This window comes from Coenobita brevimanus, unplaced genomic scaffold, assembly GCF_032717465.1.
Source record: "Coenobita brevimanus isolate Jiangsu-jjx unplaced genomic scaffold, ASM3271746v2 jjx.HiC_scaffold_2803, whole genome shotgun sequence".
NCBI classification, from domain to species: domain Eukaryota; kingdom Metazoa; phylum Arthropoda; class Malacostraca; order Decapoda; family Coenobitidae; genus Coenobita; species Coenobita brevimanus.
Genome location: NW_027643767.1, coordinates 44,070 through 61,562, shown reverse-complemented (window position 1 = coordinate 61,562; position 17,493 = coordinate 44,070). Strand labels below are relative to the sequence as shown.

General features: G+C 41.0%; 1 protein-coding gene across 1 annotated transcript in view; it reads right to left on the bottom strand.

Moving 5' to 3' along the window:
- Nucleotides 1-17,493, bottom strand: part of LOC145390079 (protein misato homolog 1-like) — an 87,545-nt gene that overhangs the window by 28,629 nt on the left and 41,423 nt on the right. Inside the window, exon 12 of the mRNA XM_080265149.1 lies at nucleotides 8,011-8,249. Coding sequence (XP_080121275.1) covers nucleotides 8,011-8,249 — 239 coding nt within the window. The remainder of the gene's footprint in view (nucleotides 1-8,010; nucleotides 8,250-17,493) is intronic.

Sequence of the window (17,493 nt, the reverse complement as noted above, 5' to 3'; positions counted from 1 at the left end):
CCCAGCTGTTACAAGACGTCTCAATTTGAACTATCCAACACTGCTTGCAGAAGGAGCTGAGTTTGCCAAGCCACACAGCAGCCAAGAAACCGCTTCTCACTGACCGCACAAAGAAGCAGTGCATTCAGTTTGCCAAGAAGTATGCACACTGGACATCAGATGAGTGGAGAAAAGTTATGTTTTCCGATGAAAGCACATTTCAAGTGTTCCAGGTGCATTCTGCCAAGGTTCGTCGCCCTGCCTCCAGTGATTTGGGAAGGGGAGGCCTCTACTTTCTTCCTAAGAACTTGATGATGTGGCCAGTACATTCAAGGTCTGAAACATCATTTGTTAAACCTTTTTGCTACTCTTGGATGCGACTTTTTCATGCACGATTCAGTTCCATGTCTCAAGTCAAGAAAGGTGACAAAATGGCTTCAGGACTATCGGATTGAGGTCCTCGACTGGCCTGGCAACAGTCTGGATCTAAATCCGATAGAAAACTGCTGGGCAAAGATGAAGAAAATCATGGCAGAGAAGAAGACACCCAATCTGGTCAACCTCAAGACTAAACTGACAAATGTTTAGTGCAAAGAAATGTCCTTAGATTACATTAGAGATCTAAGTGATTCCATACCAAAATGCATCCAACTGGTCCTGAAAAACAAGAGAAACATGATTTCATATTTATGAATGGCATTTCATGAACAAACATTGTGATATACTATGATTTCTGTGTTTTTTAATACCTTGTGGGGGGAGGTCCGAAGTCAGTTTGCGGTAGCTGTACATACTGTACATAACTCTGAACTTTGGTAGAGATTGCTAGCACACTTAACATCACCCTTCAGGTACAAAACTGAAAAAAATTTGCACATACACCTTAAATAGCACTGGACTAAGTATGACAGCTGACTATTTAAGATATTTCAAGCACTAGAATGAAAAAATATATATACAATACACATGATTATAGTCACCAATACTGTATTCATATACTTTGGGAGTTTTGCTTTTTTTTTTTTTTTTTTTTTTTTTAATGCGAGGAAGAAGGAACCAAAGGCCATGAGCCCGCAGTAACAGTTCCCTCCAAGAGAAAAACAAAATACAATAGAGAGCCAAATTCAAGATCCGATCAGCGCTGTTGACATGCTTGACAAGAGAGGGTGGGAGAGGAAAATGGTGAACATATAAGAAAAGCAGAAAAGACATGTAGACTACATTACATTTGTACATAGGAAATTATATGCGCAGTGGCAGTATCGTAACCAATGAGGTCTTGCCTAAGTGACGTATTTGTTGCTGCTGTAAAGCTTGAAATTGGGAAAAGTTTTCAATACCATCTCAGCACTTCTGTGGCACCTCGGTTTGGGTTACCTTTCCTAGAAGGGTAGTCAAGTCGTACCCCACCTGCTCATGGTGACCTCGCAGACACCCTGTTTTATTTTCCATTTCTGTTTTTTGTGCTTTTTTTCCTTCGGTTTTCTTTCTTCCTCCTAAATTAGGGTGACACAAACGGGGGCGGCGCTACCCGGGTTTTTCCCGGGTAGTATTGTATATACGTTTTGCTGTTGTTGTCATTTTTTTTTTTTTTGTTCTCCCTTATCATGAGTAAACAACACCAGTGCCCTCGCTGCAGTAGGTCTGTAGCAAAAAGTGCACAAGCACTGAAGTGCGCCTACTGCAGCGAGTGGATTCATATAGCTTGTGAAAATTTGGATGCAGGCGACTATCCATTCATGAAGAGGAGCCACCAGCTGGGCTTTCGCTGGCTGTGTAGCCAGTGTGTTGCACCCGCAGGCGAGGTCTTGGCTGGTGGAGGAAGTAGTACCAAGAAGGAGTATGAAGATAAAGTTATTGGGCCAATCTTTCAAGCAATCAGAGACGTATCAAATAGACTGGAGGCACTAGAGACCAAGGTCTCATCACCTATGGCGGTCACACAAGATCAGGCCAAGTCATTTGCGGATGCTGTTCGTGGGTCTCTCGTGGGGGGAGGGAAGGATCTGCCTGGGGGCGTGATTGAGATCAGTGCTCATGGCCAGAAAAAAGCCATTCATAGTCAGCATGTACTGATTGTGAAACCAGAGAGTGGCGTTAGTGCCCTGACAAATCAGATGGGACCAGAAGACATCAGAGGCGTACTTAACTCGGTACCGGTTGACAGCTGCCTTAAGACCAAGGCTGGTGGGCTGGTAATGAAGTTTCCGTCAGCTGAGGCCAAGGGGGAAGCAACTGGGGTGCTGACTGATCATTTTGGCTCTGAGGGCACTTTTTGCATATCAGAGCCAAAGAAAATTCTGCCTAAAATGACCGTGACAGGCCTTTCCTCTTCCTTGGATGACTCTGACATCATCCCAAATATTCTGAGAAAAAACAATAAAATTAAGATGCTCGTTGATCGAGGTTGTACCCTCAACCTTCTCTTCACAAGGACAAGGAATGACACCAAAACTGCTGTCTTGAAGATGTCGCCAGAGGTGAGATCCTCCATTGTAGAACAGGGCAATTACATCTCTGTGGATCTTACAAGATGCCGCGCTTTCGATAGATTCTGGGTTACACAGTGTCATCACTGTCAAGGCTTTGGTCATACATTTGAGAGATGTTCTAGGAAAAGTGATGAACCTAAATGTGTCTTTTGTGCTGGAATCCATAAATCTAAGGACTGTAGTAACAGAAATTCTCCCAAATGCATCAACTGCTCCTCTTTAAGACATCAAGATGCTAATTCAAAGTCACAGGTGGTTGCCCATTTTGCTTCAAGTAGAGAATGTCCAATTATGATTTTTCATAGGAATAGATTGATTGAAAACACCAATTTTGACCATTCAAAAATCTGACTACGTCCCTCTTGAACCAGTTAAGGATGGGTCTTTTAAATATTCGTTCTATCCATAATAAGATAGACTATATTAATGAAACCCTAAATCAGCACGAGCTTGACATATTGTGCTTGACTGAAACCTGGTTGTATGAGTCTGATATCGATATTATTCGTAATGCCTTGCCAAAGACACATTCTATTATTAGTATTCCCAGGCCTGCTGCTGACTATCCAGGAGGAGGCGTAGCTCTCATCTACTCGGCAGCACTTGCAAACGTTTCTCTCATTGACTCAGACCTGACCCCATCATCATTTGAATTTATGGAAGTATCAATAAATTTCCATCAGAATACCATTAGAATTGCAATTGTCTATCGACCAGGTCATCCGGGTAGAGATCGAGGTTTTATGGAGGAGTTTGGGCAGTTTCTTGAAGGGTTTTCTCTTAAACCTGGAGGACTTCTTGTTTGTGGTGATTTCAATTATTGGGTTGACAGTCCACAGTCAAAACCATTTTCTTCAGAATTCCTTGAGTTGATCACCCAGAACAATTTTTTCAATCATGTGAGTAATCCAACTCATGTCTCAGGACATGTCCTTGACTTGATCTTGTCCCCTGTTGGTTGCAGGCGCGTATCAGATGTGGAGGTTGACTCATTTGACCCCCTCATCTCTGATCATGCTCTGATCACTCTTAGTTTTGATGTCCCAAAATCCTCTTCGTATAAAAAGGTCATCAGGTTCAGAAATTACAGGAATGTTGACCGCCAGTTGATGTGTTTTGAAATTGATCAACGTTTAAACTCCATCGATTCTTCAAGTCTTTCTTCTGGTGAATTGGTTGATATTTACAACAACGAGCTCAGGTCAATTTTTGACCATTATTGTCCTGAGGTAGTAAAAACAATCACTGTACGTGATAATTCTCCGTGGTATGGTCCATCCATTAATTCCTTGAGGAGACAACGTAGAAGGGCAGAACGTGAGTGGCGCTTGCAGCGGACCGAAGTAACTCGTTTGTGTTATGTTTTTGCGAGAAGAGCAGTCATTCACACTGTAAAAGCCCAAAAGGCTAGGTATTATCAAAATAAAGTTGATTCATGTGGTGGTGATAAAAAAAAACTGTCTGCAGTTGTGAACAATTTGGTTGGTCGGAGGAATGTAATTGTTAAACCAACTTCTGTATCTGATACCCAATTGGCTTCTGATTTTGCTTTATTTTTTACAAGTAAGATATCTTGAATGAGAAGTGATTTAGACAGAAGTTCTCCTAGTGAAGCATACTCAGTTGACTTCCAGCCACGGTGCACCGGGGATCATTTGCTTTCAACATTTCATCCACTGGATGTAAACAAAGTCAAATGTTACATCAGAGAACTTAATAAAACATTTTGCTCACTCGATCCATGTAACATGTCACAACTGCCTGATGTGTATGAGCATGCTGCAGACTTTATCTGCAACATAATAAATAGATGCTTCTTAGAAAGTAATTTTGTGCGGTCTGAGAAACGTGCTTTGCTTAGGCCCCTAATTAAGAAACCTGGCCTTGATGTCGAGAGCATGACAAATTATCGTCCTGTCTCTAACCTGTCTTTTTTATCCAAGATTATTGAGTGGGCCATACTTGACCAACTCTTACCACTACTGGAACACAACAGAGTTGTTCCTGTTGTTCAATCAGCATACAGAAAATACCATTCGACTGAAACTGCACTAATAAGGATTCAGAGCGACTTGGTGGCAAACACTTGTAGTGGGATGTCCTCTCTCCTAGTTCTTTTGGATCTGTCTGCAGCTTTTGATACAGTAGATCATAAACTATTGTTGGATGATCTGTATTTTTATGGCGTTCGTGATAGTGCCCTTTTGTTCCTTAAGTCGTATCTGTCGGACAGATCTCAGAGAGTGGTTGTTGATTACACTAGCTCTGATTCTGCTCCTCTTCTATTTGGAGTCCCTCAAGAATCAGTTTTGGGTCCAATTCTATTTACTATCTACACAAGTAGTTTATCGTCTTTACTTGATGCTCATGATGTGTCCTATCATTTTTATGCTGATGACACCCAGCTCTATGTTAAGATGTCAGATATCAACGATACTAAGATAAAGTTTGAATCTCTAATGTCTGATATTAAGATTTGGATGGCTAAGAGGAAACTTAAGCTGAATGATGGTAAAACTGAGATCATCATCATCAGAGGAAACAGAAGGGATGATGACACTGACAATGCCCTGGCTTTGAACATTGGCGTGTCACAGCTGCATCCAGTCAGTTCTGTTCGAAATTTGGGTGTTTATTTTAATTCTAAGTTAAATTACAAAGAACACATTAATCAGGTTGTAAGAGGGTGTAACTTGCATATCAGAAATCTGTACTCTGTGAGAAGATTCCTGAATAGACAGTGCCTCCTAACATTGGTCCATGCAGTGGTCTTGTCTCGTGTTGATTATTGTAATTCACTGTGGGTTGGTCTTCCAAATAATATACTAACAAAAGTTCAGTCTGTGTTGAACAGGGCGGCACGGCTTATCTTTGGTCTCCCCCCCGAGAACCTCAACTACCCCGTTTCTGATTCAGTTGCATTGGTTACCAGTAAAGGCTAGAATTGAATTTAAACTGTGTCTTATTACATTCAAGGTTCTTAAGTTTGGTGAACCGAAGTATCTTGCTGAATTGTTAAAACTCCCATCGACACGCCCGGGTGTGATGTTACGCAGTGAAGATGATTCCTTGCGTCTTGATGAGCCAGGAGCCATTCACCAGTCATCTTTCTCTGATCGTTCTTTTGCATATAGAGCCCCTAGATTATATAACAGATTGCCATTGTCCATAAGACAACTCTCTACTGTTGAATCCTTTAAGAGACAGCTGAAAGCCTTTCTTTTTTCAAAACGCTATGATCTGGAGAGAGGTATTATGACAGATGATTATAGGGTTTAATTTTTGCCACTTTCATGTATATATGATGTAGCTTGTATTATATACAAGAAATGTCACAATTCTTGTAATTGTAAAAATAACGAGCGCTAGTGAATTCCCAAAAGGAAGAACTGGTGCTTTTGAGAAACAAAAGGCCAGATTATTATTATTATTATTATTACTTAAGGCACAACACTGTATACCGTAAATGCCTGTAATCACAGCGGGTTATCACATAATACCAAGTTTAGCATACCCAGTTCAAAATTAATATCTTTAACCCACTTATTCAAAGTGGAAATTGCAGGAAGAAGCAGTTTCCAATGGTATCACATCCACCTGTAGCACTTAGTACTCACACTTCTTATAGTCAGTGCAAAGACAATATCATCACCAGTCCAGTGTCTTGCAGATCTTTTAAGTTATCAGACATTTGATTTGAGTATCAGCGAAGTATGGTTTCAGATACTCCTCAACAGCCTTTCTTTGTGTGTGTGTGTGTGTGTGTGTAGTTTTCATGGACAGTCTTGCATTGTTAATGGCACAAAGTAGATTTTCTTGGTCAGCTTTTAACATTTTATTCATATATATTAACCTTAAATTCTCCATCTTTAGTCTTTCAGTATCACTTCCTTGTTTCATCAACTGTAATGGGGTGCTTTGGAGCCGCCATTGAAGTGGTGGAGCCTGCCACTGACAGTGAACAGTCGCACTCTCATGAATCATTAATAATATATCTTTGTGTGGACTTATGATTCAAATTAATGTTTGTAATGTGTAGAGGAATTATTTTTTTCTCAAATAATTGAGAAGATATGAAGGCAAACTACTTATTATTTTCATAGTAATACGTAAAAAATATTTATCCAGCTAGACTAGCATCAAATGAACTCCAAGATCCTCATTTATTTTGCATTAGTAGTCTTTTATTGTGCTGAAAGAGGTGGAGTTACATTACTCACTATTGGCTGGAACGAAATACTTTGTAATTGCCCTCAAGTCGATTACTAGCCAATATAAGTAAAAAATCGGTACGACGCTCGTAACATCCCAAATATCCAAGTGGCGCATGCGCATTGAAGGTACAGTCCCAGGGACAAGATAGACTCTGCTTTTGTTTACTAATATTGCGGCACCCAAGATTTTGTAATATTCACATTTGTGGACATCAAGATAATTCCAGAAAGGCTGTCTTAGATAAATATTTTTACAGATCAGCTTCTAACTAACTGCTCTATGCTGCAAGATATTACCAAATTCTTCTGTTACTGTGCTTTCATTTCACCAAAGATTTTGTGTGCATGTGGGACAAGGGGGATGTTGTTGATAGTGAGGTGTGAGTTATGACTGTGTTCTACCATAAAAGAGGCCATTCTGAGTCTTTTTGTAGTACACCAGTCATGAAGTGTGTGTGGGAGTGTTAAGTCATCTGGGTAGGAAGCAGTGTGTACTTTGTGAGTGAAAGTGAAAAGCACATATTTTTATATATATACATATATTTTTCTATATATACTTATTATAGAGAATATATTCTATTCTGGATTGATTAGCCACTTTGAGAAATATATACATACTGTATATGACACTATATTATCCAAATTGTTTATTTTGTAATATCATCATTCATAATCTGAGGAAATTGATGGCCACCTCTATTAATGCACAGGGGAACACAACAGTACGATCCTGACATCTCAGATTCTCACCGTGCGTCCTCTTGACTTCAGTCCAGCCTTCCGACCTCTCTCAGAGCAGGCAAAAAATGACTGTTGACCGTTCCTGGATTTGGGACGGTTTGTCGAAATCGTTAACTGAAGGCGAATTTAGGCACTAATAAATTTAAGTTAGTAAATCGTCTCAGAGGAGGAAAATATGACTTTCCTCATTGAAACCATATATTAAGAGATACAAATCTACTCATTTCTAAAGAATTAACATAGAAAACATTAAATTATAAGGGATGAATGAGCTGACTAGTTGCTAGACTTGCCAGATTAGAATATTTTTACCTTTTTGTATGACTCATACAAATAAATAAGCTCTTGTTGTGTGTATTCATTGGAGAGTGTAAGTGGTTTTGTAAGTAGGAATGACATTAATCCTATCACAAGTGCACACAAACAAATGCAGCATATGATTCATGAGCATGCGTGTCCTACGACGTCTGTGGCAGGCTCGACCATGACAATTGTCAATTGTCTTCCACCCCATAAAGTACCCCATTGTGTATAATTTTCATCAACTGCTGATAATGGTAGTCTAGACGGAATTATTGACATACCACTAGTGTTGGCTGAAGGCATGGCAGGGGCTGATGGCAGGTGATCTTTGTTGGTTGAGAGCATGTCAGGAGCTGATGGCAGCTGATAGGTGCTGGTTAAAGGCATGGCAGGGGCTGATGACAGATGATCGGTGCTGGTTGAAGGCATGGTAGGGACGACGTCAGATGATCGGTGCTGGTTGAAGGCATGGCAGGGGCTGACAACAGATGATCGGTGCTGGTTGAAAGCATGGCAGGGGCTGACCGGTCAGTGCTGGTTGAAGGAATAGTATCCTTTACGGTAACCTCACCTGAAATGAAAATTATGGTATCAACAGACCCACCATATAACCCATTCAGGCCCACTATCTATCACAGGCATACTGAATGGTCACATTCCTACTGAAAATTTCTCTAATACTTCCTTCTCGCTATATGACAGGTCATCAGCATATATATAGCATCTCCCAAGGAAGATCAGTTGAGTATGCCCAAGATATATATAGCTTCTAGTATGATGCTATACAGTTAGAGGGCTCAAAACTGATCCTTGGTGCATTCATTTTCTCACTTCATGTGAACCCTCCATTTACTCTAACATGGAAAAATCATGCAGAAAATACAGGCAAAAATAATGACAGCTGACAGTGCATGTAAGCAGGGTTGGCCAGTGTAAATCAAAATGTTTTTAATTAACGATTTAAATCAGTTGACTTTGTTAAAGTCACTGCGTATATGAATATGAAAACCGTCAAAACTACTACTATAATAAAGCATTGTAGTGCAGTTATGTATAAAGACTAATGATATATTTTATCTTCATGTCTGGTATAGGCTACAGTGTCATGGCACTCATAGCTCTTATTATAATGATGCTGGGGTGTCTCTATGAACCTCTTTATGACAATGAAAATCATACTGTACCAGCCACTCACCCGAACTGAACATATAGCTCTTGTTTCTGTGTTGCAACATTTCCGATTTCAATAATTTGGTATAAAATAAATACTTCAAATGCTTCTAGAAAACAATGACATTCATTTGGTCATGACAGCTAAGTTGCTGACCCAAAGCAATTAGAAACTGAAAAAGTACATCCATTTTGAAGTACAAAACACAAGTCAACAGAGTGAGGCCAAAGTATCTTTTGCTTCCCCAAGTGATGGAACTTTTCTCCACTAAAGGAAGTACTAAGTTATTTTCTAACTTCTCTACCAGTGGCTGCGTAAATAACCTAAGAACATGTCCTCATACCCAGTGCATATGGCCTCAAAATGCACCTGAAATTGGTCATATATCAAAAATTTTCTCTGTGAATTTACCATCCCCACCCCCACCCCCACAAACCCTTCCCCAGACTTTGATTTTGGACCATATATACAGTATGTATATCCTGGTTACAGCCCCGGTTGGCCACCCCCATGATGGGGATCCACCTGTCTCAGACCATACCGTAGTACACAATATTACTGCTACTCTGCCTTTTAGAAGGAAATTAATGTATTTCAGACTTCATGGCATCCAACAAATTCTCATCTACTTCATACATTCTTAATGCTATCCACAATCCTTGTCTATCCACCCTGTCATATGCTTTCTCCAAATCCATGAAGGCTGCATACAACTTTTTTCTCTTCTCTGGAAACTTTTCCACTAAAGATCTAAGATGAATATCTGATCTACACAACTGCTTCCCTTCCTAAAACTTCCCTGTTGTTCTCCAAGTAATTCCTCTGTTATTTCTCAAACTCTGTCAATAAGTATCCTACCATATACTTTTCCTCTTTCCACACTAAGAAGACGAATGCCCCTACGATTACCACATACTTCTTTTTCCCCTTTTCCTTTGTACAAGGGAATAATTATACCTGACTTCCAATCCTCCAGGACTCTACCTTACTCCCAGGCCACTCTGCACATCTTCCACATCCATTCTACTACTGTCTCTCCCCCATGCTTCAGCATTTCACCACACACTCCATCAATTCCTAGGGCTTTCCCCGATTTAACTTTCTTCATTGCTTCCACACCTTCTATCCTACTGATTTCTTCCTGTCTTCTAACCTCCCTCCTTCTCCCAGCCATTCCCCAGCCACTTATACTCGCATTACTTCCATCCTCTATGTTCAACAATTCCTTAAAGTGTTCTCTCCATCTGCTCACTTTTTCTCCCTTCTCCACTAGTAATCTACCATTTTTATCTTTCACTCCCCTGCTAACTTCACTTCCACCCTGTCTTACTCTTTTCACCTCTCTCCAGAACATTTTCTTACAGTCCCTCCACTTTACACTCAAATTCCTTCCAAATTCCTCATCCACTCTCTTCTTACTCTCTCTTACTAATCTTTTCACCTCTCTCTTTCTTTCTACATATAACTCTCTCTTCCGCCTCTCAACTTCTTCCACGTCCCTATTTCTCATCCATTCATTGTATGCTTTCTTCTTTTGTGACACAGCCTGTTTCACCTCTTCAGTCCATCACGCTGTTCCTTGCATCCCCCTCCGTCTTCTCTTCCTTCCACACACCACATCACATGCTGCACATATTTCTTCTGTAAATATCTTACACACACCTTCCACGTCTCCCATCTGCTCCAATTCATATTTGCCCAATCGTTCCTCCACTTCTCTCTTATACTCTGCCTTTTTCTCATCCTCTTGTAACCTTTCCACTCTCCTTGCAACCACTCCTTCCTCTCATCTTTCCCTTCTTCTATTCCTCCAACTTACTTGAATTCTAATTCTGGCCACCACCAAGTTGTGGTCAGAAAGTCCACTCCCCCAACCTCTATAAACTCTTGCATCCATTACACATCTTCGCATCCTTTCATCCACACATACATAATCAATCATTGCCTTCCTTTCATTCAGCTCGCCACCCACCCTTCTCATCACTCGCCATGTATACCTGTAGATCATTTTATGCCTGAAGAGGGTATTGGCTATCACCAACCCCCTCCCAGCACAAATGTCCACTAACGCACTCTCATTCTCATCTATCTCAGCAGGCACACCCCACTCACCAACTATTCCATCCACCTTCACATTCCCAACTTTACCATTCATATCACCAATCAAAAACACTCTCTCATTCCTTCCAAACTTTTCCATGCACACTTCTACATTTGTCCAGAACTCTTCTCTCACTCTTCTAGCACGATTTTTTGTGCAGGCAACTCTAAGCTGACATGACACAATCGTGGAGGAAGCTGGGATATACCGGGATTCAGCCGCCATTAGAGAGAATTTTACATGTGTTGGTTTTCAGACTGGAAGCCACTATGGACCCTCACAGGCTAAAACACGATGACCCTAGTGTGTCATGCCAAGACTGGGTTTCCATCAGATGACATTTTACAACTTAGAGATTTTTTTCCAGGATTTTTAAGACGATATTTTGAAAAATTTATTCCATCCAACATATAATCCTATGTTGCCCCATGAGAAGCATAGGAGTCTGGGGCTCGGCAAGTTGGTCCTGACATTTAAGATGACAGTGACCAGCCTCACTCATCCCTGAGTGGCATTTGATGAGCAATAAACCCCAACCATCCCTTGGATATAAACCTATACAAGCTCAATCCAATTGGAACGCCTTGATTTCCCACTAAACCACCAGGCGCCATAATTTGGACACATGGTTAAAACTGAGCATAGTAAGTGGCTTCCTGGTGTACAGAAAACTGCTTGGCTTGTCACTCAGTGTAGAGTCACCCATAGGCAGAAGCAAGAGGAAAGAATGAGGGAAAGAACAACAGAAGAGGGAATATACTGTACTGTATTACAAATTATTTACATTTAGAGTAGACATTCAGCAGAAATACACCAGATTACACTACCACTACTGCTATTACTACTACTACTCCAACTACCACTACCATATACCTCAACTTGCCCAACACTGTCTTCAGTAACCCATTTCATACATAGTTCAGTGGCTGAGCAATGCAATGCTACAGCTAGTTATCCTTTCCACAGCACTTCTTTGTGATGAGCATCATATTCTAGTGTTTAAATATTGTTCAAACTCAAAAAATTCAAGATGCTGAGAATTTTTAAACCAAAATGAAGAGCATGGCATTATTTCAATAGGCTTTTCTTACAGCTCAGTTTTCAAGACTGGGAGTTGTCACTTTTAGACCAAATTAAAGTGAAATGAGTATAATATATTCTAATGTTTATTCTTACAAGATCATTATCAAGATGAGGGGCAGTTGAGGCCAAGTTCAACAAAAGATTATGGCTGCTTCTTTTTTTTTTTTTTTTTTTTTTTTTTTTTTTTTTTTTAATGCAAGGAAGAAGAAACCATAGGCAAGGAGCCCGCACACCATTCCTTCCAAGAAAAAAAAATGCAAAAACAATACAAAAGAGCCAAATTCAAGATCCGTTCATTTCAAGATACCTGGACACACTGCGTTTGAAAGACTGGAGATTATAGGTAGGCCTAAATTTGTCCTTTTGCAGCTTTTTTTGTAGCACAAAGGCAGAAAGACAATACGACATCTACATCTTACCCATAACACTTCAGGACTAACATTATAGTCTAGAATTACTCTTGTTATGGATGATGAATTAAACTCTTGTTACAGCTCAGGAATATGGCTGGAAAGAGAATTTTAGGCCAGGTTAGAGTAAAACCTGTATACTGCCATTTACAGTAGACTGCTTCATCATGGTCAATGGCTCAGCAAACATTGCAACCCCTTGATGCCAGGATTCCAGGGGCCTGAATGGTGAGAATGGCCATGTGGCTCATTCAGCTGGATGAACACTGGTTAGTATCTCATTCTATCAAGTTTTTTTCTGCCTCTCTGGACCCTACCTTGGGGTGAGAAAGGTGTGGATGATCCCAGTAACACATCAGCCACATATTCTTACTCCTATAGCCAGTTTTCTAATAAAGGGTCATTCCCATGACTAACATGAAGATGTGGTTGCATGGACTTTGACAAACCCTTAACTAGGGGTTAGGAATGAGTCCACTGTTATCATCATTGATCATCCGGACCTCCTTTCCCACCCAAGGGCAGGTAACTTGGTCTAAATTTGCCATCCCTCCATCTTAAATGCTAAACTGTAATACTAAACAAATATCAAAATATAAGGCTGATCACTAAGTGCTATGGGATGAATGTAGAGACAAATCACTGTCTTTCTACCTATGAGCTATGTGAAATAACCCACGAAAGAAAAATATGGACCTAGTTATTGTAATGCACCTATAGTCAAACTAACCCTCTCAAACTGAATACACTTGGCCATCAACTAACTGAAAAGGAGCTAGGGATCTTTACACAGTTGTTGCATGGAAAATTGAGCCTTAAGTATGGAATGTTTCTCCTTGGTTACTAGTCAAAATTACTCACCCAATCTTACTACACCTGGCTGTAAATTAACTGAAAAGGGACAAGGGATCAGTGTTAAATAAGATATTCTATACCAAATTTAGAATTCAATTTGTATCATCGTATCAAAGGCACCAACATCCTTGCATGCATCAGCCGTGGTCACCTAATGGCGGCTCTCCACGCTGCTTGATGGGTTTCAAGTCACGCCGGCCCCTAGTTTTGCTGGCCCTGGCCACTCTGGCCTCCCACCCTAGTCACACCGGCCCCCCTTTCCTGACAGAAATCCAGTCGTTACAGCTGTTATTATTACTCATTTTTAGCTAACCTAATTATTATTATTAGCTAAGGGTCGGAGTGACTAGGGCGGGAAGAGCTATGGGCCGGAGTGAGTCATTTCCGCTTGATCCACCATTACATCTCCTATGCAGCCACTTATCACAAACACTGACCAAGATGAAGTTATTTCCCACACCCTTGCAGCAAACTACACCTGGCCACACTTCCTCTGCTTTGACAGTATTGCCACCTGCCCTACATATCATCACTTTTGTTGGTGAAAGTCTGCTGTATGTATATCTAACCCCTCTAGAAAAGCCTCTTAAGCTATATAAAGCCATATGGAAGTAGCAGGAACAAAAAAATAATAGATATGGTTACGGCATACTGACCAAAGTCGTATCCGGCTAAATGTCCTCTCCAGCAATAGTGTTATGATGGTTGTGGTTGCTCTAGTAGTGGCAATGATAGTTCTGGTAGCTGTGGTGGTGGTAGTCCTGTACAGCTAAATGCCTTGATGCCGGAAAGGTGCCCACAAATTACTTCACCTCCATGTCATGCAGTTTTTTGCCATCATGCTGTCCTTCCCCCCAAACTCACACCCCTGAAAAAGAACATTCATATAAGCCATGACACTAAAAACTCCAGGAAAAATATCAATGGGTAAGCTTTAGAAATACTCAGGAATGTTTGCAAGACACGCTAAAGTCAATATTATCAGCATAAAAACAATTAATGGGAAGAAAAAGGAAAAAAATCTTATAAAAAAATGTAAAAATCCTTCACCAGTCACAGCTCCAGCCAGGCTGACCAAAGCTGGCAGATTCCACCAATCTCCACATTCTTTCCCTCCACTTGTTCCCTGCCCCCTCCATCCCCCCACCAGTTCCCACCCCCTCTATCCCTCCCTTCATGTCCATTCCTCCTCCTTCCTGCCTCTCCTCCACCCCATCTCTCTCTCATTTCTTCCTTTCCCCTCCTTGTCTTTCCACCTCTAGTCATCCTTCTTCCCTCTACCTTTTCCTCTTACTGAAAAGCAGCTTCTTCCATCCCCCTCTCCCTCCTCTCTCCCCCTTCATCCCCCCCTCCTTCCTTCACTCTTATGTCCTCCTCCTCTTGTACTCCCTCTCCCTCCTCCTCCCTCCCCTGCAACATACAACAAGGGGGGGATTAGAAGCAATAGGAAAAAAAGGGTGTATTACAATACAGTAGTAGCTACTACTGTCTGTTCAGTCAGAGGTACATTTTTTCACTTACTTTATCAAAAAAAAAACTGCCTCCTGAATATAAAATCACTTTAATCCTACTGGGGCTTCATAAGGCAGAACCTGGATGAAGAATGAATCCCAGCAGCAAACGTTAAGTTTTATAGGTTGAGTTGATGAAACAATCCAAGTGAAATGTGCCAATGATACACTTTCAATACAGGTGTCATTAGGCTGATGCCAACAGTTTCTCTGACTGCCAAAAGGTTTTAATGTTATTTTGGGGCATCCTTAAGACATCTGAATAGACGGCTTGCTGTCCTACCAAAATTCCCACGGAATATTACAGTATTTTACTGAACTTACTACATGACTAAAGGACTCATTCCTACCTCACATCTATGGCAAGCTGCAAAACGATGACAATCTGGGACAAGTTAAAGTGAATGAACTATAGTCCATATTCAGCATGCACTGTTTGATGACTGTCACATCCATTACTAAATTATACAAGATTCTGCCAATGGATGAAGAATCGGGTCAGTCTAATTTACCATCAAATTAGAGTAGAATGTCCCAGCAAATGCCACCATCCAAGTAAACACTGGCCTGGAACATCTTGCTGACCAGTTTGATGGTGACAGGCTGGCGGCGCTACACCAAAGTGCTGGCTTCAAAGAGGGTGTTGTCTGCCCTGAAAAATAATAATAATAATAATAATCTATATTCCTCTCTACTGTATCTATAGCCAGATGCCTTAATCCCATTAGGGGTGGACAAAAATGATATTAATGTCTTCAAAGGGGAGTGTCGTCTGCCTTGAAAAAATAATAACTTGTCGTTTCGTTTTTGAAGGTTCCAACATGCTTGCATGCATCAGCCTTCATCACCTAGTGGCGGCTCTCCAAGCTGCTCAATCTCTGGCAACTTCCCTATTCAGTCCCTTATCCTTCAGGTCACACTCAATGACCTCATCACAGGTCTTTTTAGGTCTACCTCTTTACCCCCAACTTTAACACTTCTCACTTTCTGTACCCAGTTATCATCCCTCATCCTCTCCACATGCCCAGACCACCTCAATCTACCTCTCCTCATCACAACACCAATACACTCCAGTCCCATCCTACCTCTCAAGTCTTCCACTGTAAACCTAGTCCCCCAGCCCTTGCACGCAGATATGCACTGCACATCCACATGACCACTCTCATTTCTGTACATTTGAGACTGCAAATATCCTCTTCCTTTACTGCCCAGGTCCCACTACCATACAGCATTATAATTATAATAATAATAATAATAATAACAATAACAATAATAATAATAATAATAAAAAATAATAATAATAATGATAATAATAATAATAATAATAATAATTGGTGGTAGGTGGGGGCACTCACCATCCACTCACTCGATGTAGTGCTGCTCTCAGGTGTCTGCCCATTCCTCTCTTCCATCCTTCTTTCCTTCCATCCTTTTCTGTCTTTCTTTCCTTCATCCTTTCCTTGTCCTTCTGCCTACAGGTGACTTTACACTCTCTCTTCTGTCTTTCTTTCCTTTTCCTTCTGCCTGTGGGTGGCTCTACACTGAGTGACAAGCCAAATGGTTTCCTGTACACCAGGAAACCATTTACTACGCTGGGTGGTAACCATATAACCAAATTTTGGCACCTGGTGGTTTAGTGGGTAATTATTGCACTCCAGTCGGATTAAGCCGGTGAAGGTTTATATCTAAGGGGTGGTTGGGGTTGATTGCTCATGTAATGCCACTCAGGGATGAGTGAGGCTGGTCACTCTCATCTTAAATATCGAGACCAACTGCCTAGCCCCGGGCTCCTACGTTCCTCATGGGGCAATGTAGGATTGGATGATGGATGGATGGATGAAATAATAATAATAATTCATTCACTCATTCATCATCCAATCCTATGTCGCCCCAGAGAGGAGTGTAGAACCCCGGGCTAGGCAAGTTGGTCCTGACAAAAAGATGAGAGTGACCAGCCTGACTCATCCCTGAGTGGCATTACATGAGCAATCAACCCCAACCATCCCTTGGATATAAACCTTCACCAGCCCAATTCGATTGGAGCGCAATAATTACCCACTAAACCACCAGCCGCCAAAATTTGGTTGTATGGTTACCACCCAGCATAGTAAATGGTTTCCTGGTGTACAGGAAACCATTTGGCTTGTCACTCAGTGTAGGGTCACCCACAGGCAGAAGGAAGAGGAAAGAATGAAGGAAAGAAAGACAAAAGAGGGAGTGTAAAGTTATCCATTGGCAGAAGGAGGAGGAAAGAATGAAGGAAAGGAAGACAGAAGAGGATGGAAGGAAAGAAGGAAGGAGGAGAGGAAAGGGCAGACACCCGACAGCAGCACTACATCTAAAATTTTAAAAATGTATTCAGTATCATTATACTCATCACCACCACCATCTTGAACTCTGTCAATTCCAGGATTAACTGGAATGTGCCATATTCAAGAGGGGTTGTGTGGTCTATGAAAAAAAAATATATATATATGTATCATCATCATAATGATCACCACCATCATCTCAAACTCTTTTTGTTTTGTCCCCTACACTCTTTAACCTTTACATGCACGACATACCCACACCCCACACACCACAGATACACACAGCTTCCTATGCAGATACTGTAACCCTTACATGTACAGTAC